The sequence below is a fragment of the Carcharodon carcharias genome, chromosome 21, assembly GCF_017639515.1.
Source record: "Carcharodon carcharias isolate sCarCar2 chromosome 21, sCarCar2.pri, whole genome shotgun sequence".
Classification (NCBI taxonomy): Eukaryota; Metazoa; Chordata; class Chondrichthyes; order Lamniformes; family Lamnidae; genus Carcharodon; species Carcharodon carcharias.
This window is the reverse complement of record NC_054487.1, coordinates 57,234,453-57,261,725: the sequence shown is the minus strand read 5'-3', so window position 1 is coordinate 57,261,725 and position 27,273 is coordinate 57,234,453. Positions and strand designations below refer to the sequence as shown.

Below are 27,273 nucleotides of genomic sequence, written 5' to 3'. Positions count from 1 at the left end.
AGCCCTTCCCCCCTTTGCAGCCTTCCTCCCCTGGAACCCCTTCCCTCCCCCACGCCAGTCCTCCTATCACCCCCACCCCCAGACTCCCCTCCCCTTAGTCCCTCCCCCTTCCTGACTCCTTCCGCCAGCCTTACTCCTACCTCTTTCCTGACTCCTTCCTCCTCTCTTACTTCTTCCTCCACCTTTACTCCCTCCCCTCTCCTCACACCTCCCTCCCACCGGACAACCTCCCGTCTCCTCATCCCTTCCTCCCTCTGGACACCCACCCCTCAGCAAACCCTTCCTCCCGCTGGAAACTACCCCCTCTCTGCACTCCTTCCCTCTCCACACTCCTTCCCTTACATCTTCCACCCCCTTATACCTACCTCCCCAGTTGCCATCTTTTCCCCCTTCTTCTCCTCATTCTCCCTCTCCCTTCCCAATTTCCCCCCGACACCTTCATTCCCCCCTCTCAACCTCACCCCCCCAATACCTTCATTCGCCCTCCTCTAAACCCCTTCCTCCGACAACTTCATTCCCCCCTCCCAACCTCAACCCCTGACTCCTCTTCCTCTCCCAACCGATCCTACACCTTCGTCTCCCACCCCCTTGACCATCATCTGTTGTGAGCAACAAAGGTGACTTTCTAACTTCTGTGAGCTGTTTCGCAGCAGAGCCATGTCCATGAGAATCCACCCAGCATGCATATTCCTCCAATGTGCCATTGGTGTTGGGGTCCAGCATCTGCTGCTCCTCGGATGTCCACAATGTGAGCAAGGCCCTGGCAGGTAAATCCCAACCTCTGCACATCGCACTTGTCAAAACGCGTTCTACACTGACACGTTTTCCCGCCAGCGTGGGCCGACAATCCAGCGGAGGGAGGACAATTCCAGCGGGTACACCTAATAATGATATGCTGATGTATTACAATGAGGTTCCCGATGTCTGATGGCAGAGAGCATGGCCCTCCATTGGCGGGCTGAGCAGACAATCGCAAACTGGTTACATGCTGTCGTGAAATTGATTGCGCCATATTGTCCGCTCACACCAACGAACACACCTGACACCAGCGGGCATGGAAAATCCTGGCCATGCGCTCCAAGATTTCTTATTTCTTCTACTCCCCTCAATATCCTCTCGTTTATTGAGTATTCCCTTGCTTTGCTGGGTCCAGTAACCAAAGTTGGAGAAAAACCTTTGGAATTCCACTGTTGTGTGGGTGCTGTGGTAAAGTTGCTGGATTGCCTATCCAAATTTAAAATCTCTTTTGGACTGTTGCCTTAAACAGGGTGTGTAGTCTAATTTTTGGCTACTTAAAGACACTGCCTCAAAGCAGTTTCTCACTAGCCAATGAGGTTGTGTTTCTCCCATGATGTCACTCCTAGGTTTTTTTCCAAACTCAGCCCTCTCATGCAGCTTTTCAACTCCTGGGGCAGGATTTTACCATCGGCCAGCAGGAGCAGGGCCCACTCGCCGAAGCATAAAATGACGCGGGATGACATCGGGTCAAAATCCCGACATCACCCCGCCCCATTTAAATTTTCAGGAAGGCGGTACCGCAGCAAAATCAACTGCGGGACCGCCGATCTGTCATTGGCCAATTAAGACCTTTGACAGGATCAATTAAGCAGTTAAAGGACCTGCCCATCCAACCTGAAGGTTGGTGGGCAGGCCAGGAGCCCCGGCAGCAACTAGAAAAAACATGAAACCTCATCCACCGGCAGGATGAGGTTTCAAGTAGGGTTTTAAAAATTTTAATAAAGTTGTTATGGAAATTATGAACATGTCCCAACTCATGTGACATTGTTACATGAGGGGACATGTAAGGGAATTTTTCTTTTTCTCTATTTTAAGTATTGTTGAAAGTAGAGTCGATCACCCTGAGGCTGCACTTAGCCTCAGGGAGATGAGTGCGCTCTTTCAAGCGCATGCAGAAAGAGTGCTCTCTCGATTTTAGGGAACCCCCCCCCCCCACCCGCACAGGAAGCACATAGTGCTTCCCTGCGGACATCAGGCTGGGCGAGCCTTAATTGTCCGCACCTGCCTGCAATTGAGTTAGCTCTGCCTACCCGACAAACAGAAAATTCAACCTCTAATCTCCAAACTCGCAGAAATTACCCTCTGTACCAGCTGCACTCCATCATCTTCCATTAGTTAAACTTGTTCTTGCATGATAAGGCTTTTAAGTTTTTTGCATGATAAGTTACTGAAAGTGTGAGCTGATAATGATGAAACTAGGGAAACTGGCCATTTGGTACTGAGTGAACAAGGCAAGCAACTTGGTATTTCTTTAACAAATCAGATTGAAGGATTGTAAAATTAACCACACAAGGATTGAGAAGGAAGTGTAAATTAGAATGGGTGAATTCAATGTCAAATCAAATGCAGAAAGAGAAATAAAGAGAAGGAAAGAAAGATTATATTGAGAAAAAGAGAGAAAAGGATAGAAAGAAAAAGTGAAAAAGAAAAGTTTCAATTAAGAAAATTGAAGTCTCTAACAACTATTAATTCCTGAAGGACTGAGACTCCATGTTTGTAACAGTTAATTTGCAATGGTAAAGACATTGATTGGCAGTAATTAACATATTGTTGAAAGGATAGTTAGACTTAAAATAACAAAACTTCCTGTGGAGAGTTTAGTTTGTATTTAATGTGCAAATCCAGGAGCTTCATGCTAATCAATGAATTTCAATGGTGAGGCAGACAGTGAGATATCGTTTTCACTAAGCTATTGGCAGAGTGGCACAACTCAAAGAACAACCTTTCAATATTCACAGCCAAGTTCTCACCTGAAGTTTCTGGGCTACTTGCACATAAATAACAATGAGTGCTATTAGCCTTACTGTTTCTTGACAGAAAATTTTAGCCAAGACTTTCATGCGATAGGATATTTTGTGTGGGTGTGAAGCACACCTTTAATTTAGGAGTTGTGAATTTTTACCTTTGACTATTACAGGAAGAAATAAAGTGTGGAAATTGTATGAAAACTTGAAGCCAATAACTGGTATATCAAATGAATAGAAATTTAATAAGTGTTTGAAGTTCACACACTGATGACCACATCAAGAAATGACAATTAATTGATCAAAAAGTGTCCACTTGCAAAAATTCTTTTCATTCATTTACGGGATGTGGACATCGCTGGCTGGGCCAGCATTTATTGTCCATCCCTAGTTGCCCTTGAGAAGGTGCTTTCTTGAACCGCTGCAGTCCATGTGGTGTAGGTACACCCACGGTGCTGTTAGGAAGGGAGTTCCACGATTTTGACCCAGCAACAGTGAACGAACGGCGATATACATTATATAATAATGCTTTTCTTTCTTGGCTAGCCTTTCTGTTTACAGCCTATAATAGATTGCATTCTAAATTGCTTTATTGATGTTAACTTGCTATGATTTATTTCCACATTAGGTCATGTTTGGAAGTGTGCTCTGTATTCAGTGTTAAATATTTATTTATTTAAATTGGGATTCTTATAACTTGCTCAGTGACAGCCTGTCCTTGCTTTTCAATGATAAAATCATTTTAAGCAGTCAAGGAATTACTGTTTTTTTTATGGGAAGAATTTTCCTGTCGATGAGCGGGGCTGGGTCCGCTTGCTGATACGTAAAATGATGCACAGTGAGTTTGGGCGTGTGTCCCGACATCACTGCGCATCATTTAGATTGTCATTTTGGCGGGCACGCAGCCATCATGGCTGTGTGTGTGCTGAACTGTCAAAGGCCTATTAAGGCCATTAACAAAGTAATTAAAGTTGTTAAGAATGCTGCCCGTCCAACCTTCACATTTTTCATGAAACCTCATCCAAGGGCGGGATGAAGTTTCGTGAAGGGTTTATTATTTAAATAAAATTTTTTGAAAAAGTTAATGGACATGTCCCAGCTCATCTGACAGTTTCACGTCTTAAAAGATTTTTTCACCTTTATTAAATGTTCCAAAACTTAAACTGATCTCCCTGAGGCACCTCCATGCCTCAGGGAGATTTCTACACTCTTTTGTGTGCATGCACGCAAGATTACAGGCCCCGACTCAGGGAATCCCCCCCCCCTCAACCACCCACACAGGGAGCGCATAGCACTTCCGTGCACGCGTCACACTGGGTGGGCCATAATTGGCCCACCCATGTAAAATGGTGGCGTGCATCCGATCAGAGCTGCCAACTGGGCTCACGCCCACCCCCGCACAACCTCCCCCCAACGGGTGGAAAATTTTTCCCATATGATGCAGGCTAGCACAAAATAGAGGAGATGGTGTGAAAACATGAATGCCTAATTCATACAGCGGCCTTATTGCTTGAAGAACCCAGCTCTTTGTGAATTATTTTGCCACAATGGTTTGAGTTTTCTGAGGCCTCATTGTTCCTCATTGTCAATTATTAAACCATCAACCATAAAAGAATATTGCATGTCAGAGTAATTTAAAAAATGAACTGCTTGTGATTAAGAGCAAAGCACAAATGATCAACTTAAATGATTCGTTTGTTAATGAACTAAACCATAAATTCCGAGAAGAAAATGGTAATACTACATTTCCCAAAGGCTGGACTTGATCGTTTAAAGCTGAATGACTGGAGACATTGCTGTGCAAACACGGATATAGAGAAATTTCAGACTCTCACTTTGATATCGGTCATGTGCATCCAGGTAATGGTGTCTGGAGTGCAATAATGTGACATCACCAAGGTTTTCTTATTGTGTGCCAACATGTTTAACTCAGCCTCATGTGAAGTGGGCGCAGTTCAAATTGTAAAAGGAAGTCACATGGAGTAACTACCTATTTGGTCCAAAGTTCTCAAAAGTTACAATCCAATCCTTTTTCACAATAAAACCGTTTCTATATTGCATAATATGGGAAAAAATATATTGTTTTTTTTTGGAGAAACTAAGTTGAAAGACCAAGGTCCACTGTGCACAATACCACCTAGGCTGAAAGGTTACAAGCAAAGATTAGGGAAATTGGCAGCCTGTATTTTGGTGATGGGAAACTTTGGTTTTAAAAACCTAAGGATTGTAGGAATAATGCAAAACTCAGATCATTCCAAAATTTTGAAATGCTGGAAAGAATGTGTTACAGAAGGAGTATGTGTAGCGAGCCCTGATTTGAACGCAGTGGGGTGCAGAGGAAGACAGAGCATGTAGGATAGTGTTCATTAGAAGGAACAAAATAGAAATTTTTAGAGGATCACTGATCATAATGGTATTGATAGAGTATAACCAAAGTACACTCAAAAAAGAAGCTAAGAGAGGAATCAGCTAACAAAGAGCAAACTAGTTGCTGGCTATATCCTGAAAGCAGTGAGAATGAGGAGCTGTAAACGTCTCCTCAAATAAAGGAACAGTAATTACATTTTGGATGGGCTTGTTTAGGGGAGAAGAAGTGCTTAAAATAGGAAACCTAAGCATGTTGGGAGCAGCTTAAGCAATGGACTAGATATAGGAGTCCCACTCAAGGTCAGAGACAATAGTGAGACTAAAAATATAAATAATGGCTAATGAAACCACTAATGGTCAGGTGATGCTGGCTGTTGGTTACTCTTGTAAGGTAGATGATTAAACTTTCTTTTTGAATTCTAAAAACTAAAATTTCCATTGCCCCACTGAAGGGCATGGAGAAGAACAATATGCAGCTATTCAGCCATTGCAGTGATATGGTAAAGTGGAGTACCATGTATTTTTAAGAGAATGCAAGTGGACTAACCATGTGACAGTCAATGTACAGCATGGGCTACTGGTTGACTGTAGATCCAAAGCTTTACAGCTTTGGGGAGCATGCAAGGATTTAGCGCACTGCCTCCTGTTGTAATAATCACAGCTTGTTCTTATGTTGGTCTCTCTCTGTCATTGATAGTGAGCATCAACTAACAAGTGTATATGAAGGCGTGCAATTCGAGTTTACTCAAATAGTGAACTCATAGACTTAAGACATGAAAAGTGAGAAGACAAGGAGCACTGAGTGAATGCAATGTGCACACCATTGTTGCATGCAGAGGTAATCGTAAACAAGATTGGATAAGAGTTAGGTGATAAATGGAAGAGACTATTAATGTAACGAAGTGGCATGGAGGTGCATCACTATGCAATATTTATGAAGAAAGGGTTTTCCAGTTTGTTCAATCCTATTATAGGCAACTCAGTTATTATTGTTTATATTTACGCAGGCTTCTTCCTGTTTCTTTCCTTCACCTTTCCCCTGCTTTATGGTTTATTTCCCTGAAATCAAGCATCACCAGGAATACTACATACATGGCAATAAAATGTAAAGGCATTTTTGATATTTGGCTTCAATGGAATCATGCTTTCATCAAGATAACTGTGCTTTAATTATTTTAGCCATTTGGAATGGTTAAATACATTTGTGGCAACAATTATTAGTAACTAGATTTAAGAAAATAGTGAGCCAGTGTTTGATTTTTAAATTGTTAAGTATAGTCCTTTTTTGGTGTTGAAGATGCCTGATATAACTTAAGTAAGCTTATCATTCAAATGAATGTTTGCAGGTTAACATGACCTTTGGTGAGCTACTCTGCCCATTGTAAGTTTTCTCCTTTGTTTTGCCTTCATTGGGATAGGCTTTCTGTTTCATTACCAGCAGATGATATGAGTTAATTTTTATTTTGTAAATGTGTATCATTGTTAATATTTTCACCTGTGCATCATATCATTTTGCCTAATGGCAAAAATTATCCCAGAATATTAAACCATATGAGTGAATAGTTGAGAGCTAATTGGTTGAAGGGAAATTTTATATTATCTAGGAAGGCCTGTATTTGACTGCCTGATAACTCAACACTAATTTGTTGTTTTAGGTAGAACAATTTCCAATCATGTTAGTCTTTTATTTAATGGGCATAATATTATCAAATAAACACTATTGACAATATTAGCAAACACTTAATGAGTTTGTGTGGCACTTGACAATATATTACTTTGCTTGAGGCATTAACACTTTTAAAATAAAGAGGCTAAAATCTTTATTACAAGTGTGGACAGAGGAATGTTCCGTGGATAAGCAAACCGTTCATCCACTAATATCACCAATAACAGTTTGATGAGGGTTAAGTTTTCTATCTTTGAATTAACCTGTTCAACTTATTTTTTTATATTCTACAGAATCTAAAGTGATGAGTGGTGGGAAGTTTTGGTATAAGCTATCCGTGGTAAAGTGAGGTACCCTGTCCCTTTAAGAGAATGCAAGTGTACTGATCATGTGACAACACTGACAAATCACTGTACAATGTGGGCAACTGGGAACTGGAAGTTTAGTTCTGGAGGTTTCTGAGTAAGCATGTATGATCTGGTGCTCTGCCCTATTTCTCAAAAAACCATCACTGCTTACTCTTACATCAGTCTCTCCCCATTATTGATTGCAAGCAGCAATTGAGGAGAACATAGGAAGGCTTGCAGCTAGAGTTTGGCTGGCCAACAAACTCATTTACCCAAGACATAAAACTATCCATGATGAGTGACAGTCTCAGAAACAATGCAACACGAATCATCATTCTTGCACCAACCTCAATCAAATAAATAGCCAGGTATTCTTCTCATTCACATGGCACACAGTTCTTGACCAGGAATCATCAGAGAAATCCCTGGAGGTGAAATTTGTCTACAGCAGCAACATGAAACAGGCTCATAGTGAACCTGCAGCCATTTTGTTTACCAAGTCTGATCTTCTTTCCACTGAAGGTCACAGAATAGTAGTCCAGGCTCTTTGAAGACTCATTTTCTAGTCTCATTGTTACTTTTACTTAGTTTGAAATTAAAAATCGTGGCAATATTTTTCAAGTCAATGGAAAATAAAAGCTGGAACAGTGAATAACAGGCTACTAATTCACCACCAGCCTGTTTCTCACTGCTTTAATTGTTCGTACTTTATGATTGCCATGGAAAAATGTACAGTATTGTAGAAAACAGTAAACAACAAGATCGTTATAAATGCATTTTAAAGGAACACTGGGCTGAACCTTAAGTCCCTTGGCTGGGGCCATGTCAAAGGTTAAAATGTAAAAAGTCTGGAACTGGAACCAAACCTGTCTGAAAGCTGTCCATTTTCATTTTTAATGCAGGCAGAACAAGAGAAGAAGCAGACTGATCATTTAAATATTATAATACGGCTGCCTAGCTTTTTCAATTTTAACCACAAGCAGCCAACTTTCACAAACCTCATAACACTCAGCAGCTTAAATGAGACGACAAGGGCTGAATTCATGAGCTAAGTGCCTTTACAGCACTACTTGGGGGTCAGAAGGAGCAGGAGTGTTTCCTCCAGGCCCATTAAGCTACCAGTAAAATCCACACACCCACTGCGATCAGTGTGCTCCCCATCCACCAGCAGAATGGGATCCCCCCGCTGCGAAAACCACCTGCTCCATACAACCATCAGGTCTTGTGACCATCATCAGACCATCCCCCTGCAATTGGACAGTCCTCGACCAGAATACAATCTGTTCTGCACAATCAGGGGCTGCCAACAATCCAGATATCATAGCTCACCATTGGACCCCTTCTTCCCCATCATCCGAATGGTTCAGGGGCCCCTCCCAACCTCCCATGATCTCTATCACTCTCCAAATACACCTACCTGCCCTCACATGCTTTGGCCTTCTGAAGGAGGCTCCCTGTCTGAGAGATTTCCAGCCTGTCACTCAAGCTACCTGTAGGTGGGTACCTCACTTAAGAGAGGCCTGTAGATGAATCCTGCTGGACATTTTTCCAGGTTTACCAATCTCACAACAGCCTTCCTGCACAAAGCTCCCTGTAGACCAAATTCTAGGCCACTTTCTTCATGCAAAAGTATGTCAACATAGGAACACTGGAATAAATAATGCAAAAACTCAACAACATGCTGTATAGTGGTGATGCACTAGGGTTGTCATTTCCTCTGGCTTCCAACTACCTCACTCCTACAATTCCACAATTGGTTGCCTGATGGATCCACCCTTGTGACCAGCTTTGCACACCAAATAGGAAACAAACTGACTCTTCAGCCAGAATTTTTCCGTCGGCGAGTTGGGGCCGGGGCCCGCTCGCCGGCGCAAAAATGACGCGGGAACCCACGATGTCATCCCGGTCCATTTAAATATTCAGGAAGGTGGGCGGACAGCGAAATCAGCTGTCCACCTGCCGACCTGTCAATGGCCAATTGAGGCCACTGACAGGACAATTAAGCCAATTAAAGGGTCTGTCCGTCCAACCTTAAGGCTGGCGGGCAGGCCAGGAGTTCCAGAGGGCTTCTGATAAAAAATGAAACATCATCCACTGGCGGGATGAGGTTTCATGTCTGTTTTAAAAAACTTTAATAAACTTTATGTGATATTTATTAACATGTCCCATCTCATGTGACATTGTCACAAAAGGGGGACATGTTAATAATTTTTTTATTTTTCTATTTTTTAAGTATTTAACACTTTCAGTGATCACCCTGAGACAGCAATTAGTCTCAGGGAGCTGTGTGTTCTTTCACGCGCATGCACAAAAGAGCGCACTTTGACAGTTGGGGAATCCCTCCCCACCCCCCCCAGCACAGGAAATGCTTCCCATCAGGTGGCCCACTGGGTGGGCCTTAATTGGCCCGCCCGCCCATCAAAGGCAAACTTCTGCCCTTCGTTACCCAATTGGATGAGTCTTAGCTGTCGGTGATACAGCCTTTTTCCCCATCTTTCATATTATCATGACTAATAAATAAAAGTGATCAAAGAAAATGGAAAATAGAACACAATTTTAATGCCTCTATGAACTCGCAGCAGTTTTCAAGGAGATTATCTTTAAATGCAGGTGAGTTCAAGGCGATCCTGGAGGATCAATAACCCTGTGACACATTTCAGTCTCTCCTCCCTCTTCAAACAATGGAACCTGACTGAATATTGGGTGAGGCATATAGCAGGTGGCTGATTTAATAATGCCCATATTGTACCATTGCCTAGGACAGGTTTCTACCCCATTGCATCCAGTAAGAACAGAATGAAGCACAAAACAAATGCGATTGTTTTGCACTCACATTAGTTCCCCTACCTTCAAGGGGCAGAACTTTCCGCTTGTCCGACCCGACCGAGCATAAAATGACGCGTGATGACATCAGGCGAGTGTACTGATGTCATCGCGCACTTGCTCAAGATTTTGGTTGGCAGGCGCGCGTGGGAGTCAGCAGCACGCCCACCAACAATTAACAGGCCCATTAAGGCCATTAAAGTACCAATTGAATTAAATTTTTCACTCTCTGCCTTCAGGGAGCTTTCTCTTAGAGTTCGCCCATGCCCGCGCTGACCTTAGCACCCGCCCTCCGCCCACCCCCACCCTGGCAGCGCTGAGCCAGCCAGTGTGAAATCGTGGTTGGGGGCCGATCGCAGTCGGTGGCCCATTCCCCGGCTGATCCCGGAGCTGCCGATCGCACCTGCCGGCTGACCTAAAAATTCTACCCCTGGTTTCCTCTCTTTACCAAACACTTCTTTGCCCCCTCAATTCCTTTTCAGCTAAAGTCTGCCAAGACTTGGATCCTGTTGTCATATTTGGGGAGGTTTGGGACAGGATCCAAGAAAAGAGTTATCTTTTCTCTCCATTGCAATCTTTTTTTTATTGACAATATTACTAATTAGATGGCCCTACAAAGTACATAGGTTCAAAAGGCTGAATGATCTCCATTTGTGCTGTATTAATCTACAATTCTACAATTCCATGCTGTGGTCATAACTCCTTCTAAGCTTTAGATAAGCCATCCTACAAGCCCAGTCCTCTAACTAACTCATCTCTCCTGAGCTTTAAAATGGTGGATATATTCCTATCACTTAGTCTTTCCTTTCTCTGCAGTTTTCAGTCTTTGAGAACCAAAGCATGGTGTCATTAATTCCTTAATCATTCCATCTTTACTGCTATCTCGTTTGAATCTTCATGCTATTGTAGAAAATGCACATTAGTAGTGCTGAAGCAATCTATGCCCCTTCCCCTCCCACTGGCTCATGGACCTGTAGAAGGGTAGGAGGTGAATAGACAAAAAACATTTATACTATAAGAGGAGCCTTGTTAACTTTTTAAGAATTATTTTCTGGCCAAAATATTTTGCGGAGGCGGTGGTCCCCTGGCTGAAAAGTTAGAGGTGAGCCCGTCTCTATATGCTCAGGAAGCCCTGATCTGATTTAAAGGCCGTCGGCCTATTAGTTGGCTCAGGTCATGGCTTCTGCCCCATCTTGAAAGAAGTCCCACCTCCAAGAGCCGCTAACTAATCAGATGGCTGGCAGCTCCCCTGTCCCAGCAGCCCCACAGGAGTGGTGGCCACAGCTGGGATTGCAGCCAGTCCTCCACGAGAAGAGTCGCTGGAGGCCAGCCACGAAGGCAGGTATCGCAGTGGCACCGGGGCCAGTCAGGCAGGTCCTGGCGAAGGGGGGGAGGGGAGGGGAGGGAATGGAAGGCTGTAATTGGGTGATCAACTGTTCAGCACAAGAAGCCCAAACAGGAGGAAAGTCCCCAAGTCCGCTGCCGGGCTGCCAAGGTTACCTGATGGACTTGCCACCTGGTATGGGTGCCCCCACCGCTAGTAAAATACTTTTAATGGTGGGAGAATTAGCCACTTAAGGGCCTCAATTATATAAGGCTGAATGGGTCACCCAACACCTACCCCATTACTGGTAAAATTCCAGGAGAAGTGCATAGGTGCCTCCTGCCATGTTAACCAATTTTACGTCGCACCCACTTAGCAGCCTTCTCCTGTCGGGTGGCAGAGCGGGGGGTGAGGCGGCGGGGGTGGGGGGGGGTATAAATTTCCAGCTAATGTTTACCCTCTGTTTGCAACATTGACACTGAAATCTTACAGAATAGGTACCTTGTAACAGACATGAAAATGACCTATATAAAAGAAACAGAGCACTCAAAGAGTTAATGACAATAAAACCAGTGATATAAAAAACTACTTGAAGCTGACTTTCTACTGTTTAACTACAAATGTTATTATTATAAAAGCTACAGAAAGAAAACCAAAGACCAAACCAAACCAATGAACTTACTTATTTCACTGGTATTATGGAGATTAATTTGTACCCAGAGGTGACAACGGGGCAGGAAAAACAATGGAAGCATTCTGGAAATGTCATAATTCACTGGAGTCCAGGTTGAGCAGCTATAAACTGTCAACTGAACTATTCAATCAGAATAGATTTGTATTCCTCTCTGAAATGTGTTATAATTCATTTTAGGGGTTTTATTCTGTTTTTGGTCAACCTTGGTATGAGGAATGGTTTGAGCATCATTTTCTTGCTGCTTGGTGATATTCATAGAAAAGAATAAACAATTGGTCACCTTATTATCTCATCAACCTGAAAAGTGCTCAGTCCACCTCAGATTACCCTGGAAAGGTGAGGTGCCTCAAAGATTTGAGTAACTGGTGAAGCTACTGTTCCACGCTGTTACTATGCAGTAGCAACACAAGTAGTATTCACCGCTAACAGAATGTTGCTGTCAAGCCAGAAAGATGTTCAGCCTATCACACAAATGAGCAATGTAGAATATGAATCTCAGTGTTGGTGTGATACCAGGTATGTAGGTCGTACATCCCAACAACTATTGGATTGTATCAAACAGCATGTCTCTTCGGCTATTCGCAACAGGCAAAGTACTCAGTGTACCCAACCAGCCAGTGCTTGAAAACTCAAAGCATAGTGCCCAACATTAGATGTGATACTGCAATTGGACAGCACTTGCTAAACAATATTGACTGTGCTAAAAGAAACCACTGACAACCCCAATTTAAGATTATCAGTCAGGCTGATGGTGTGACTCCCTTACACATGCTAGAAGCTACATATATTCACACATAAGGTCCTGTCCTTTGCAGCCAGAAGGAGCATGCCCATGAATTTCACCTCTTCCAGTGAAACAAAAGCTCATGGGAAAGCCATTCCCTGGTTCATTCCCAATGGCAATGCCCTGACCAATCAGAGTCAACTTGCCTGTTTTGAATTTAAACAAAAGCTTAGCAGTTAATTGTTCATTGGTGCATTCTCCACAGCAATGCCTCTACCAATCTGAATCCACTTGTCAATTTAGCACTCTCTTCTCATGTAATATAAATTCTTGTTCCCTTTACAGTGGTGTGAGTGTAAGACAAAAAGTTTTGATCACGTTTCTTTTCTCAGCAAAACATTTTATGTAAAAACATTTTTGTCACTATATATTATAAATAAAATATTATGAAATATCAGTCTGTACTCCAATGCATTGTTTTAAAGAATGCTAAAGGACAAGCTTACCTCTTCAAGCTGGCATGCATTGATAACACTGGTATATCTGTACTCATCATATGAAAGTCCAAATATGATGTTTTCCTTAATAGTTCCAGGCATGATCCAAGGCACCTGGGGTGAGAAGGAGATTCTGCCACTGTGTTTAATTTTACCCTCTGATGGCTCCAACTCTCCCATTATCATCATCAAAAGCGAGCTCTAAATTAGACATGATAGAAATAAGAACTGTTAATGCATTATTGCCCAAAACCCCATTGCTTGAGTTAAAATAAGTAATTTCTCAGTTTAGCTGCTGTTTGAACCTGCTGTCTAATTCCAAAGCGACTTACTTGGGTTTTTCCTCTCTGCCTTACAACAATCGGAACCAACAGGACATCAGTGCAATAGAAAATCATCGCATATTGGGAGAAGAGTAGTAGAAAGCTCTGGGTATTGCTCACTGGTAGCCTGGAGTGCAAGTCTAGCATCTATTGCAGACCCAATAAACCCAAAACACTTACTATTCACTCATCATATCACAAGTTTCCTAAAGACATTGCATGACTGAGACAAGTTAAAAACTTTATGGGTGCAAAATCTGTAGCTTTGTGGATGGTAGAGGGCCTCCAAGTGAGGAGTACAGCACCTCCAACTGCTTCCATAGCAGCCCACGTGCCACCCTCATGTTAGAAAGGGCACCCACACGGCATTCCCACATGCACCAGAAGCCTTCGAATTGGTGCTTTTGAGACGTCACTCAGTTGTATCAGCTGATTTGATGCTCTATTTGTGAACTTGGGCTGTGCATGTCCATTCAATGTATTCACTTGTCAGTCACCAAAGAACATACTTTCAGGTGCAAGAGGGGGCTAGAATGAGCATTATTGGAAGGACCAAGCATCCAATTTGCAGGTAAAGAAATCTGGAATCACTCCTGTCATTGCAAAACCTCTGGAAGTACTGTAGTGTTGTTGGAGGTGCGGTGAATTCCACGATTTGGCAGGGCATGTTGCTGTATCCTCCCAGGGAGGGCAGAGGCTTTGAAGAGCTGTCCACACAAAGACTACAATAAGTATGTGGGCTGCAGTTGCAGTGCCTCTGGGTCTGCAACAAAACAATCAGATAGAGTTGAGTGTGCCAAGAGTCTGGGCGAAGCCCTCTGCCAAGTTGGAGCAGGACTCCTCCACGTTCTTTGACAGTGACAGAAGGCTGCCTGGGAAGCCAACCAATGCTCCCAGCATCTCAGTGTGAATCCTCAACAACTTTCTCATTTATGCGCCCCCATCGAGGTCCTCATCTGAGTCCTCAGTAGCAGAACTCATTTGCAACCTTGCCCTCCGGTGAACTGGCACACAAATTATCTTTTCCCCCAGTCAGACGGCAGCCCAGTTGTGCCCAGTGGCTCACCACATGCTGATTTTGCCTCTATACGAGCCTCTAAGGTAAGTGCTCTGCCAGTATCTGAGCTGATGGCTGCAAGTGTCAGGTCCAGTGATGCGACCTCTTCAGTAGTGCTATGCTGTTACTCTCTTTCCTCCTCCTGGGGGCTGCTGTGGCTGGGCAGGCAGCAGTTTGTTGGCGTCTAAAAGTAGGAAAGCAGAAAGGGAAAGGTTGATGTGAGGGAAGGGGTGGGGTGTGTGGGGTCAGGGGTGGTGGGGTAGAAAGCAAGAGGTCCATGGTTACACCATCACCAGACTGATTGTTGTGTCAGATAGCAGGATAAGGGTGAGCTGGAAGTTGAGAAGGGGCATAAGTCACAAACATACCATCATCCTCAACGCTCTGATAAGAAAATAAGAAACAGGAGCAGGAGATGATCATAAAGTCCATTGAGCCTGCTCTGCCATTCAATATGATCATGGCTGGTCTTCTGCCTCAATTCCATTTTCCCACCCGCTTCTCATATCCTTTGATTGCACGAGACACAAAAAATCTGCCTATTTCAGAGCACTGGAGGACTCACAACAGCCTGGCATGGGCAATTCCTAAGGTTCACAACACTCTCACTAGAGAAACTTCTCTTCATCTCAGTCCTAAATGATCAGTCCTTAATCCTGAGACTGCCCCAATGTTCTAGATTCCCCAGCAAGGGAAAGCAACCTCTCAGCGCTCATGCTGTCAAGTCCTGTCAGAATCTTAAAAGCAAAATACTGCAGATGCTGGAAATCTGAAATAAAAACAGAAAATGCTGAAAAAACCCACCGGTCTGGCAGCATCTGTGGAGAGAGAAACAGATCTCAAAGCTCTGAAGAAATCATACAGACTCAAAACATTAACTCTGTCTCTCTCTCCACAGATACTGCCAAACTTGCTGAGTTTTACCAGCATTTTCTGTATTTATTCCTGTCAGAATCTTGTTTGTTTTAATGAGATCGCTTCTCATTCTGATAAGCTCAATAGGGTATAGGCCCAATTTATTCAGCCTTTCATCATAGGACAACCCTCTCACACCAAAAATCCACCCAGTGAACATTTGCTGTACAGTCTCCAACGCAAGTATATTTTTCCAATATGGAGACCAAAATTGCAGTCAGTATTCCAAATGTGTTCTCATCAAAGCCCTGTATAATTGTAGCACAACTTCCTTATTCTTGTACTCCAAACCCCTTGTAATAAAGGCCAACATGCCATTTGCCTTCCCAATTGCTTGCTGCACCTGCATGCTAACTTTCTGTGTTCTTTATATGAGTGCACCCAAATCTCTCTGAACATCAGCATTTGCAACTTTCGTGCCTTTTTAAAACATTCTGCTTTTCAGTTCTTACTACCAAAGTGAATAACCTCACAACTCTCTCAGTGATGTCAGATGCTATAGGCTCTGTTGCAGGCCCTCCTCATGATGTGGAGATTCCCTCCTTAGGGCTCATGAGATGTGTCCTTGTACCTACCAGCTCTGCTCAGCTCTCTTCTGTTGGGTGCCACCTTGTCTTGCAAGTGAGAGAACAGAATGTCAATGATTGTGTTACATTATTTTTGGATGACATGCCTACCAAAACTGAATAGCTGGAAATATGTGGAAGCATTGGGAGATGGGGGGAGTCTGGCACCATTGGCATGTATGTGAGAACAAGGGGGAGTATCTGGATGTTAGGAATCCTGAGGGTCAGGGAGTGTCTGCTGGCTGAATTATGGGTGTATGGTGCCGTAGGCAGTTTGAGAGGTTGGTGGTGTGATGTGTAGCCGTCATGTGAAGATGCATTCCCTGATCTTAACCACCATAAGATCATTAGACCTTTTGTGGCACTGCTGCTAGGTGCTTGGGTTCGGACTCTGGGAATTGATCTCCCTAGCCACCTGCTCCCAGTCCCTTCTGAGCGTGATCCTTGTGGGTCTTCTGGGCCCCACGGAACCATGGTACCTCTCTTCCTGTCCACTTCCCTGCCTTCTGTGTCACATTCATTAACCTGGTGTCCCTCTCTCTCCCCTAGGGCTCCATTTTCCTATTTCAGAATTGCAGCAGTAACTTCAGCAACAGCCTCCTGTGGTTCACTGCAACTTTCCTTTAAGAGGTCCGTCTGCCTTTAAGAAGAGCAGGCTGGCTGCAACACATGCTATCAATATGTACTACATGGTTTCCTGTTGAGCACTCAGGCAGTTAACAGCATGGGGTGTGCTCAGACCAAGGGTGCAATCACATAAAGAAAGAGGCAGCACCAAATTTTCATGCTACTTACCTCCTCGGCAAGGCAAGGCAGATTACATGTCATGAATCCCATGCCCAAAAAATGGCACAGACCAATTTCTAGACCTATGCAACTTACTGAAACAAGCTTCAGAGATATTTTGTGATACTTTTTAATTTGCTGTTATACAAAACTTGCTTAAGTTACATGTAACAGCTTTTCTCTCACTAAACCCTTATTCCTAGTAGTCACCAGCTTTTACATTTATTTCCAACTGTGAATTTGCAATATTTGCATAACGTTTTTTTTATTTCTTCCTTGCTTCCTCAATAAGACTTTTTACCTTTTTCTCACTTAGTTACCTGAATATAAAAGGTATTTTCATTCCCTTATGTTTACATTAGAATGCAATTCTTGTTGAAGTTTTCATTGATTGCAGAGACATGGTATTCCACTGTTGGATTTCCAATGACTCTTATCCTGAATTGAATGTGGCTGATTGACTGACTCCAGTTCCAATGCCTGAAGCTCATGTGCAAATGCTAATCTCCTGAGTGACACAAAAAACACTCAGCCTAAACCATCCTTCCTGTTTGGTTATTTTATTTAATGGCTTAAGCTATAAAACACAGGAAAAATTAAACTTATTGGTTGTCAGTATTTTTGCAAATACACATGCATCAGTTGCTTTTGATTTTTTTTGCCTGATTGTCTTTCTGAGTACTGTAGTTTCATCAGAGCAGTGTGGAAACTTGAATTTAAACTTTTGAGACACATATCTCTACCATACATCCAATTTATCAACTAGAGCTATAGTCCCTTAGTCAGGTTCCACCATATTGTCATATGTTAAAGCTTACAGAGATACACTGGGTACTGTAGTTCCATGGGAACAGAGTGAAAATGGCATTTCCCATGATACATGTCACACACACATACTGGGCTTGGTTTAAAAGTGTGCTGGGGCCCCCATCCCTCAGCAAAAAAGCTGGGAGTGGGGCGGCAAGACCACTCCCACTCTGGCGAGTTGCCCAACAGCCATTTAACACTGGGCTGTTTAAGACGGGACTTCCGTCCCCATCTGGGCAGAAAGTCCAGCCTCTGAGAGCTACTGTCCAAATGGTTGGCAGTTCTCCGCTCCCAGTAGTGCCACTGCATCTAGTCTCCAACAGCAAGGAGCCATGAAGCTAAAGTTAAAGGCAAGTGGGGAGTAGATTTTGGTGAGTTCAGGCTAGAAGTCCCAGTGAAGAGAGTGAGAAAGATGGGAGGGCCAGGGTAGAAGGGCTGGTGTGGGGGGGGTGGGGTGGGGTGGGAGAACCTGGCAGGGGGGCCTTGGTAGCCCAGGGGCCCATTAAGGAGGCCCCCCACCCAACACCAGCCCACAGAGTGAAAGCTGCCAGGGTGGATGCTTGGAGTCGGCCTCTGCTCCCATTATTTAAATCCTAGTGGCCACTGAATGGCCCACGGGCTGATGGACCTCCCAACGCCTTCCCCTCCATTTAGTAACATTTCAATGGGGTGGATAGGTGGTGGGTATGACACCCATGACATGGCATCTCCTTTTGCAGGGCCCCCCACCTGCAAACACTGTCCCAGGGGGTCGTAAATTCCAGCCCATAGGGACACACAAAAAATTTTATGCACATGCACATGTACATGGAATCTGTCCTCATCAACTGAGAATCTCCAACACTCAAGGCTCATTTTAAATGTAGTCTTAAGAGCTGGAAGAGCCCTTTCAGACACTGTCCAGTTCTGTTTTCAACTATCTCTGCTTCATGCAACCGGTACATTGGCATGTTTAATAATGTATGCTGCTTTTAAGTGTATGAAAACTGCCTTGCTTATTTTGTGAGTTTACCATTACCTTCAGAGGTACCTTTAGTGACATATTACTAATATAAATGCATTATTAAAGATTTAATCTCTTACCTTTCCAGATCCTGTGGATCCAGCCACTGCCAGCAGTTCTCCTTTCTCTAACTTAAAGCTGATGTTTTTCAAGACAGGTGTAACGTGCAGAGAGAAGTTACTGAAAAACAGTCCATCGTCCCCATTCACCATCTTACGCTCGGAGTCATTCTGTTTTACCTTTTCAAACAATTCTCCAATTCCCTGTTTGTTTTTTTTTAAAAAAAAAAAATTCTTTGGTATTGCTTGCGGTCCTTTAATAGCTTTTCTTCAAAGTGTTGCAATGCAAAAACAAATATCTTAATTATTCCTTCATTTATCATTTCTCCATTTCTCCTAATCCCAACAAGACCCAGCTCAGAAATAGCAGGAATCATGTACAAAACAAAACTTCTCTTACTCTGTCCAAATAAAGTTTCTGGATCCTTCCTCCTAATCCCTAATACACCTGTATGAATAGGTGCATTTCTCATACTGGCTATCTTCTGTCTTTCTGATGTGGGGATTAAAGAGGAAAGGTGGGGATGTAAATCATGTTAGATGTCCCTCCTCATAGTGCACATTATTTGTGCAGGGTATAAATCTGAAGGATTGGAAATGTCCACAGAAATGTAGAAGGATATGATGTAATCTATAGTGTCTGCGCCAGCTGTTTGCTGCGAAATTTTAAATGTTAACTACTGTCTTTCATAGTCCTGCACCTTCCTTGTTGTATGTTGGTTGTTACTGACTAGGAATCATTGCAGATACATAGATATGTCTGACCAGTAACCGGTTTATTGGAGGAACACAACTATTTACAGATATACAAGACTAGGTGCTACTCACTCTAAGCCATGGGTATCACCTGCCAGATTCTTGATCATATGACTCTCTCTTGCATCATCATGTGGGTGGTACTGTTTCTCCAGTCCCACACATTAACCTTTTCAGCCCTAATACTATATCTCCCCCAAGTCTTGGTCCAAATATATTTTACATTTACGTTTACATACTACCTCTTCACCCTGCCCGGTCTCTGAATTCATAGGTTTAATCAATCTGGAGGTTTCATGACTCTCCCTGTGAGGCTTGGAAGATCAGTAATCTCCCTTTGGACATCTTTGCTGTGGCTTGGTTAGTCTTTGGTAAGATTTGGAGTATCTGGTGCATTCAGTTTGACTTTCAACATCTGGTTCTCCCATAGGTATAATGGAAGGTTCTCTTTGAGGAATGAAGATAAGTTGTTCCTTTGTATTGTGCCTTCTGGGATATGTATCAAGTAAGATCATTGTTGATTGTCATCCCTTTGGACAATGATGCCCTCTCTGCCTAGGTCTCTAATCCAAACCTTGTCTCCTTTTTTCAGTTTGGGCAGGTTTCTGGTATGGTACTTTCTATTGTAAGTGGAGGCTTGTTGTTTTCAGTTAGACTCTTCTTGCTCCCAAATGTTCTGATAGTTCTGGACTGCTAACCCTTGGGATCTGAGTTCGAAGCATTCTGCCCATCAGCAGTTCAGATGGTGCCAATTGACATTTTTAAAATTCATTTACAGGATGAGGGTGTCACTGGCTAGGCTAGCATTTATTGCCCATTCCCCCACATTGCAGTGGAGTAGACCTGTATGTTAAAAGTGCCACTGGAAAATCCTCAATGCTCAAGAGAGAGTTTTAATAGTGCAGGCACCCTTTTCTGCTTCACCACTGGATTGAGGATACCTTAGGGAACTGGTGAGATGTAGGAATCCATGGCACTCAGTGAAATGGGTGAAGTAGTCATTAGCGAATTGCGGGCAGTTGTCAGACACCACCTGGTCCAGAATGCCACATGTTGTGAAGACTTTTGTCAATGGCCTCATGGTCGACTCCTGTGGTCGTTTTGTGTAAATACTTCACCTCGATCCACCTGGAGAAATAGTCGACAATGATAAGGAAGGATTTCCCATTGATAAGTGTATCTATTCCCAGATTTTTCCACAGTCTGGTAGAGAACTGAATGGGAATAAAGGGCTCCCTTTGGTCTGGTTTGTGCAGTGCGCACACTTAGCACTGTGAAATCATCTCTTCTATCACTCTTGATATTCCCGGCCACCACACAGCAGACTGGGCTCAGGCTCTGCAATTTGTGATGCCCATGTGGCCCTGGTGGATTCTTTGCAGAAGCTCTGGTCAGGGTGAGACGGGAGTTACTAACTGTTCATCGTATACCAGCAGGTCTTCAATTACAGCAAAGTGTTTTCGTCGTGTGAAGTTTATTTTCATGACCATTCCACTGAGTTGCTGCTGTGGCCAAGCTCGCATGCAGTATTGACAGATGTAGATGCGATCCTCATCCTGCATCTGCTCTTGGCGTATTTGTTGTATCTTTTTGGATTTTGCTGGCAATTGTGTTGCCATGAACTGGGAATAGGATGCGACTTAGTTGACCAGATTAATGCCCTGTGTTGCTGGATTGTCGATTGTGGCCCTGAACAATGTGTCAGCAGTTTTTTATGGTTTGCTCTGAACATACACTGTCCCATAAGTGAAAAGGATTAGTACCAAGCGGAGTCTCTGGATCCTCAGGCAAGTTCCTTTTTGTCCAGTAATGAAACTAATGGTTTGTGGTCTGTCTCAATGACCATTTTCAGCTCGATGATATAAGCTGAGAATTTCTCACAAGTCCATGTGACTGTGAGAACCTCTTTTCCTATAATCGTTTATCTCATTTCTGTGTCAGATAGCACCCGAGACTGGTCAATGGCACCCATTCAGTTGCTTTTGAAACAGTTCTGCCCCTAGCCCTTAAGGGACAGTGTATGTTCAGAGCAAACTATAAACTACTGCGGACACATTGTTCAGGGCCACAGTCGACAATCCAGCAACACAGGGCGTTAATCTTGTCAACCAAGTCGCATCCTATTCCCAGTTCGTGGCAACACAATTGCCAGCAAAATCCAAAAAGATACAACAAGAGCAGATGCAGGATGAGGATCGCATCCACATCTGTCAATACTGCATGCGAGGTTGGCCACAGCAGCAACCCAGTGGAGTGGTCATGAAAATAAACTTCACACGACGAAAACACTTTGCTGTAATTGATGACCTGCTGGTATATGATGAATGGTTGGTAACTCCCGTCTCACCCTGACCTAGCCCTGTAGATGAGGCATCAGCAGTGGTTGGTATCATCGATTGTGGTCGATAGGGATGGGTTGTGTTGAGCCAGGATGTCTGGTGGGACCAGCATGCCTTTAATCTGGCAGAATGCTTGCTCCTGGTGTGCATCCCAACACCATACTTGAGCCTTCTTCAATAGGTGTCTCAAGGACTCCTTGACTTGTGCAAGTTCACGAGAATTTTGCCAGCTGGTTTACCATAACCAGGAATTGCTGAATGTCTTGAATGGATGACGGGTTGGAAATTCATTGATGGCCCTTACATTTTGCAGGTTTGCCATTATGCCTTTGCTGCTCACCATGTGGCTTAAAAATCAAATGGCTGTTTTGGAGAATTCACAGTTATCGTTATGCGTCAGTCCTACTTCTTGCAAATGGTTCAAGACAGCTTAAAGTCCCAGCTCATTTTCTTTGGCAGTTGCTTTGTGGACCAGGAGTTCATCCATGTGGCACATTACCCCTTTGAGGCCTTTTAAGATGGAATAACGTTGTTTGATGAAAAATTTCATTACTGCCTTGTCTTGCTACCATGTCATCAGCAATTGCTCCAATGGAGTAAAATAATGTATTGATTTGTTCAGCCTCTGATTTATTGTTCAAACTGGATGAAATTCTAAATCTTAAAAATCTCTTCCTCCATAATGCCCGATTTTATGTCAGTTCTGGTCCTTTCATGCGCCCAAATCGATCTGGCATTGTGAATTTGGAATCCATAACTGTTTTCAGCTCTTAGCAGGTCTGCCTGGATTTTTGAAAACTCTGTTGCAGTAATGGAGTTTTCCTGCACTGATCAGCCTTCCTCTGATTTCTCCTACCTTTGCTGACCCTTAATGGTAATTGATCCTAAACTTTGTTTTTTAAATTATCACTGGAAGTGACTATTAAGCTCTGTACACTGTTTCCTCCCACTGGGGGAATCGTTTTTAAGCAGCCAATTTTTTTCGAATGCTGCCACACGGTTACCATGTGTAATGGCGCCGACCTTGGATTCAAAGCTGTGGGGTGTATCGCCTGCCCTTCCCAGTGCTGCCTATTTACTGCGCTGCTAATTCAAAGATTTTGAGCCTTTTTCAAGCTTTGCTCAGTCTTCCTTGATTGAGGCTAGGTTCCTTGACCCTGCTGCTGGATCGGGATTTTTCAAGGACCACCAAATGCTATTGTGTAGCCCTTATTAAGCTGAACAGTTGATTTTTTTTCATTGCCTCTCAGCTTCCACATCTTCTATGGAGCTTCTTTGGCAATTTTCAACTGTCTTATCGCAGTCTTCACCTTTGGAGCCTTTCTTTCAGGTCAGACTTGCAAACTTTTTTTTAAATGTTGATTTTCAGAGTTTTAAGGGTCCTTAACTACTTCTTTTCTAAAGTTGATTTTCAGAGATTTTGGGGTGTTTCACTGCCACCACAAAGTTGTATGTTACTGACTAAGGAATGATTGCAGAGACATAGATATGTCTGAACAGTAACTGGTTTATTGGAGGAACAGAACTATTGATAGATGTACAAGGCTCGGTGTTACTCGGTATAAGCCATGAGCATTCTCCTTCTGGACTCTTAATCATGTGACTCTCTTCTTACATCATCATGTGGGCGGTACTGTTTGTCCAGTCCCACACATTAACCCTTTCAGCCCTGAACACCGTAATATTACATTTCAGTTTCAAACATTTATTTAATTTTCTTTTAAAATATAAAATGATGTCTGCATCATTACTAAAGCATTCCATGCACTAACAGACTTCTCCTAACCTTTCTCTAAGGATCTTGCCCCAGCCCCAAGTTATTGCATACTTGAAGCTGTATGTCAGTGATTCATGAAATACAGTGCGAATCCAGCGAGCAGACCTGACTTTTGATTTAGTGTATATAAATGGCATTGCAACTGCTAATTGGCTTAGTATATTCATGGGATCCACTACAAGCATCAATGTAAAGCAATATTACTAACAAATGATATTCCTTTTTCTTCATTTATTGGAGTCTTAAAAGTGTAAATTTATATATATATTTTATAAAGCTCTTGGGAAAAATCCGCCCCCCCCCCCCCCGTTGGGGCGGAAGTGCGGGAGCGGGTATGCCTCCAATCGGTGCCCCCAAATGGGGGCACACTGCCATTTTATGTGGGCGGGGCAATCAAGGCCGGCCCAGCGTGATGTCCGCCAAGAAGCACTATGCGCTCCCTGTGTGGGCGGTGGTGGGGGGGGGGATTCCTTCAGCCGGGAGTGTGCTCTTTCACACACATGTGCAAAAGAGCACACTGATCTCCCTGAGGCTAAGTGCTGCCTCAGGGAGATCGGCTCCGAATTAAAAATTGTAATACGAATGATAGAAAAATTTCCCTGTTTCCCTACCATGTCCCCTCACGTCAACTGTCACATGAGTTGTGACATGTCCATAGCATTTTTTGAAACCTTTATTAAAAATGTTAAAACCCTCATGAAACCTTATCCCGCCCGTGGATGAGGTTTTGTGCTTTTTCTGAAGCCTGCCGGGGCTCCTGGCCTGCCCACCAATCTTAAGGTTGGACGGGCAGGTCCATTAATGATTTTAATTAGTTTCTCAATGGCTTCAATAGACCATTGACAGGTCGGCAGGCGCACAGCTGATTTGGCTGCATCCCCGCCGACCTGAAAATGGAAATGGCACAGGGTGACGTCGTGAGTTCCACCTGACATCATCCCGCATCATTTTACACATCCGCGAGTGGGCCCCACCCCAGCTCGCTGATGGAAAATTCTTCCCATTGTATACTTTACACAGCATTTGTGCAAAGTTCATAGTAGCATGCAAGTTTCTAGGGGCAGAAGTTTTCCCTTAGTGGGCATGTGGGCCCCACCAGCTTGACGGCGGGCAGACAGCTGACCCCTGCTGCCAAAATGGGGCCCACCGCCATTTTGAGTGGGCGGGCCAATTAAGGCCCTCCCAGCAACCTGGCCGACAGGAAGTGCTAGGCACGGGGGGTGAAGGGAATCTCCATCATGAAAGAGCGCACTGCTCCCTGAGACAAAGTCCTGTCTCAGGGAGTTTATTGACAGGTAAGAAAAGTCAAAAAATAGGGAAATATTAAAATTATTAATAACTCCCCCTCATGTGACCATGTCACATGAGATGGGCCATGTTAATAAGAAACACATAAAGTTTATTAAATTTTTAAAAAACGAACATGAAACTTCATCCCGCCAGTGGATGAAGTTTCATGAATAATCTGGAGCTCGCTGGGGCTCCTGGCCTGTCCCCCAGCCTTAAGCTTGGACAGGCAGGTCTTTAACAAGGTTAATTAGCCTGTCAATGGCCTTAATTCTCAATTAAGAACCAGGCTGCACCATCGCGGGTTCCTCCTGACGTCATCCTGTGTCATTTTCCCCTCGGCGAACAGGCCCCGCCCCCAAATCGCCGAGGGGAAAATCCTGGTGTAGGTCTTTATGCGCTTGTGCCGGTAGTAATGCAAGTTAAGGCATTGAATCAACTTGTTCATTCTTAATTTCTGGGACTAATAGGCCTAGAAATGGGAGTGAGGGTGATAGAGTTAGGCTCTGTATATAAACGATCATGTCGGTTTGCTTTGTAGTCCTTTATAGTCAATGATTGGGTTGCTGAGCTGGGGGCAGGTTGTGCTGAGCTGAACCTCTAACAATGGGTTTTCTGCAATCCTATGTGGATTCCAGGAATTACTTACAGAGACCATAAGACCATAAGACATCGGAGCAGAAATTAGGCCATTTGGCCCATCAAGTCTGCTCCGCCATTCAATCATGGCTGATAAGTTTCTCAACCCCATTCTCCCGCCTTCTCCCCATAAACTTTGATCCCCTTACCAATCAAGAACCTATCTATCTCGGTCTTAAATACACTCAATGACCTGACCTTCACAGCCTTCTGTGGCAATGAATTCCATAGATTCACCACTCTCCGGCTAAAGAAGTTACTCCTCATCTCTGTTCTAAAAGGTCTTCCCTTTACTCTGAGGCTGTGCCCTCGGGTCCTAGTCTCTCCTACTAATTGAAACATCTTCCCCACTTCCACTCTATCCAGGCCTTTCAGTATTCTGTAAGTTTCAATAAGGTCCCCCCTCATCCTTCTAAACTGCATCGAGTATAGACCCAGAGTCCTCAAATATTCCTCATATATTAAGCCTTTCATTCCTGGGATCATTCTCGTAAACCTCCTCTGGACCCTCTCCAGGGCCAGCACATCCTTCCTGAGATACGGGGCCCAAAATTGCTCACAATATTCTAAATGTGGTCTGACCAGAGCCTTATAAAGCCTCAGCAGCACATCCCTGCTTTTATATTCTAGTCCTCTCGAAATAAATGCCAACATTGCATTTGCCTTCCTAACTACTGACTCAACATGCAAGTTTACCTTAAGAGAATCCTGGACTAGGACTCCCAAGTCCCTTTGCACTCCAGATTTCTGAATTCTCTCCCCATTTAGAAAATAGTCTATACTTCTATTCTTCCTACCAAAGTGCATGACCTCACACTTCCCCACATTGTATTCCATCTGCCACTTCTTTGCCCATTCTCGTAACCTGTCTAAATCCTTCTGCAGCCTCCCCGCCCCCTCAATACTACCTGTCCCTCCACCTATCTTTGTATCATTTGCAAACTTAGCCAGAATGCCCTCAGTTCCTTCACCTAGATCATTAATGTACAATGTGAAAAGTAACGGTCCCAACACTGACCCTTGCAGAACTCCACTAGTCACTGGCCGCCATCCTGAGAATGATCCCCTTATCCCCACTCTCTGCCTCCTGCCACACAGACAATAGAGGTCATAATTTAATTGGAAAATTTATGATGGTATGTTGGAATGGGTTCCAATTTGATCTTCAACTTACTCAATATGGCAGCTTAAGAGCTACAAAGCAAAAACTGGTTGGCTCACTGTTTATATAATCACAAATCTACAGGAATTGTCAAAATATTCCAAATACTTTAGAGAATTAATTCTAACCTCATCCCAAGAAGCTGTCACATTTATCATCTCAACCTCTTTTGTTGTTAAGTTGTATTCCACAGTCTTGTGTTCATCTTTATGTAGGAAGTCCTGAAAGACAAAATTATTATTGAGCCTTGGTTGTTGACATCTGAAGATTAGGTATAGCCAATGGTTTGAGTTGGCTGATTTTTGCATCCATCTGTAAGAATCAGAATTTGACAAACCAACAACAGGGTACTATAGATCGTTTGAATCATAATTTGAAAATAGCTCAATTAATTTATAGTTATATTGTATTCACCCAACAATTTAAATGATAGTAAAAGTTGATTGTTATGTATTTTAACTGAACTTTACTCAGTCAAGGGTGTGATTATTTTTACTGCTCTATCAGAAAGTAATACTTAGACTGTAGTTATCCCATCAGTGCCAGTGCCAGCTTGAACACATGCAAAGAACTCCACTAATACTTTATGTCAT

At 43.4% G+C, this 27,273-nt stretch overlaps 1 protein-coding gene across 1 annotated transcript in view; it reads right to left on the bottom strand.

Moving 5' to 3' along the window:
• Positions 1-27,273, bottom strand: part of cftr (CF transmembrane conductance regulator) — a 145,700-nt gene that overhangs the window by 76,802 nt on the left and 41,625 nt on the right. The window contains exons 9-11 of the mRNA XM_041215962.1: positions 26,809-26,901; positions 18,742-18,924; positions 13,214-13,405 (exon numbers count right to left, since the gene is read on the bottom strand). Coding sequence (XP_041071896.1) covers positions 13,214-13,405; positions 18,742-18,924; positions 26,809-26,901 — 468 coding nt within the window. The remainder of the gene's footprint in view (positions 1-13,213; positions 13,406-18,741; positions 18,925-26,808; positions 26,902-27,273) is intronic.